At 31.4% G+C, this 1,260-nt stretch overlaps 1 protein-coding gene across 1 annotated transcript in view; it reads left to right on the forward strand.

The window, feature by feature from the left end:
• LOC109858934 overlaps positions 1-1,167 on the forward strand; it is a 9,121-nt gene extending 7,954 nt beyond the window's left edge. The window contains exon 7 of the mRNA XM_020436658.1: positions 199-1,167. Within this exon, the coding sequence (XP_020292247.1) occupies positions 199-784 (586 nt within the window). The 3' untranslated portion in view covers positions 785-1,167. The remainder of the gene's footprint in view (positions 1-198) is intronic.
• Positions 1,168-1,260: the final 93 nt, after the last annotated feature.

Raw genomic sequence — 1,260 nt, forward strand, 5'->3', positions numbered from 1 at the left:
ATATATATATATATATTTGTTCGCGTGTAAATTTTTACACGCATTTTTTTAATTTTTTTAATTTTATTTTTTTTTTTTTGTTTTTTTTTGTTTTTTATTTTTTTTTATTTTTTTTTTTTTTAATTATATTTGTACACTTTATATCGGACCGGATGTTTCTCATATTTTAATATTTATATCGCTTTTCTTATTTTTTAGCGCACCATGGCCATTGACAGATATGCAAGACCTACAACGTCATGTTGTAAATTATCTCAGAAAAATACTACCCGATTCAAACTGCATAACTATATTCAGCGATATATTAAGTAACATATTTTTGACCTCGGGCAGTTTACAAATATCCAATTTTATTCACATAATATTGCACATAGTTAAGGAGAAAGTGCGTCTGTTGGATGAAAATCAAGTGGTCATCTATAACAGAAATCATCTGAAACATTTCCGTACGTTACCGTGGTGGTTCAAATCTAACGTGTTGACGGAATTCATGTCGCGCCTATTAAATTTGGACAACAGTGACACAATGTCGAACGAACCGTTGAGAAAAAGAAGCAGACTCAACAGAACGGAAGACGATTTGAATAACAGCGCGTTGGACGAGGAATTTAATTCGTTGGCGGAATTTTGCCACGACACCAGCGCTCTGGTCATGGAGGTACATTCCGCGTCGGAGGAAATAGAAAACCGTTTGCAAGCGCAACAATTGGAAAACACAATGTTGGAAGATAGATTAAAAAAAGCATTGGCTGATGACGCGAATTTGATCGAAAAAAACGTATAAGTTTCTATTGATATAACTCGTCGAAAATTGGTAATTCAAAAAAAAAGGTAGTACGAGTCTTGTACAGGATGGTAAGTGTGTGTTCTTTATTTTATATTAATATTTATCAAAACGTTTCGATCAAAATTTTTTGATCTTCATCAGTGACATTCAAAAAATAAGTGATCTATCACCGTTGTGCTTACAACCAGCCACGTGCCAAATCAACATCATTACGAACTACGAGCGATATGACTTCTGTTTTTGAATTGTTTTTGAATGTCACTGATGAAGATCAAAAAATCTGATCGAAACGTTTGATAAATATTATAATATACAATAAAGAACATCACACACTTATATCCTGTATTAGGGATGAGCATATGATATCGATATATCGACAATATGGATATAATTCTTTTGATATTTGATATTTTAATATCGATATTCTGTTATTGATAATATCAAAAAGATATCGATAATTTTATTTGATATTG

This window comes from Pseudomyrmex gracilis, unplaced genomic scaffold (assembly GCF_002006095.1).
Source record: "Pseudomyrmex gracilis isolate BER0280 unplaced genomic scaffold, ASM200609v1 scaffold_230, whole genome shotgun sequence".
Lineage (NCBI taxonomy): Eukaryota > Metazoa > Arthropoda > Insecta > Hymenoptera > Formicidae > Pseudomyrmex > Pseudomyrmex gracilis.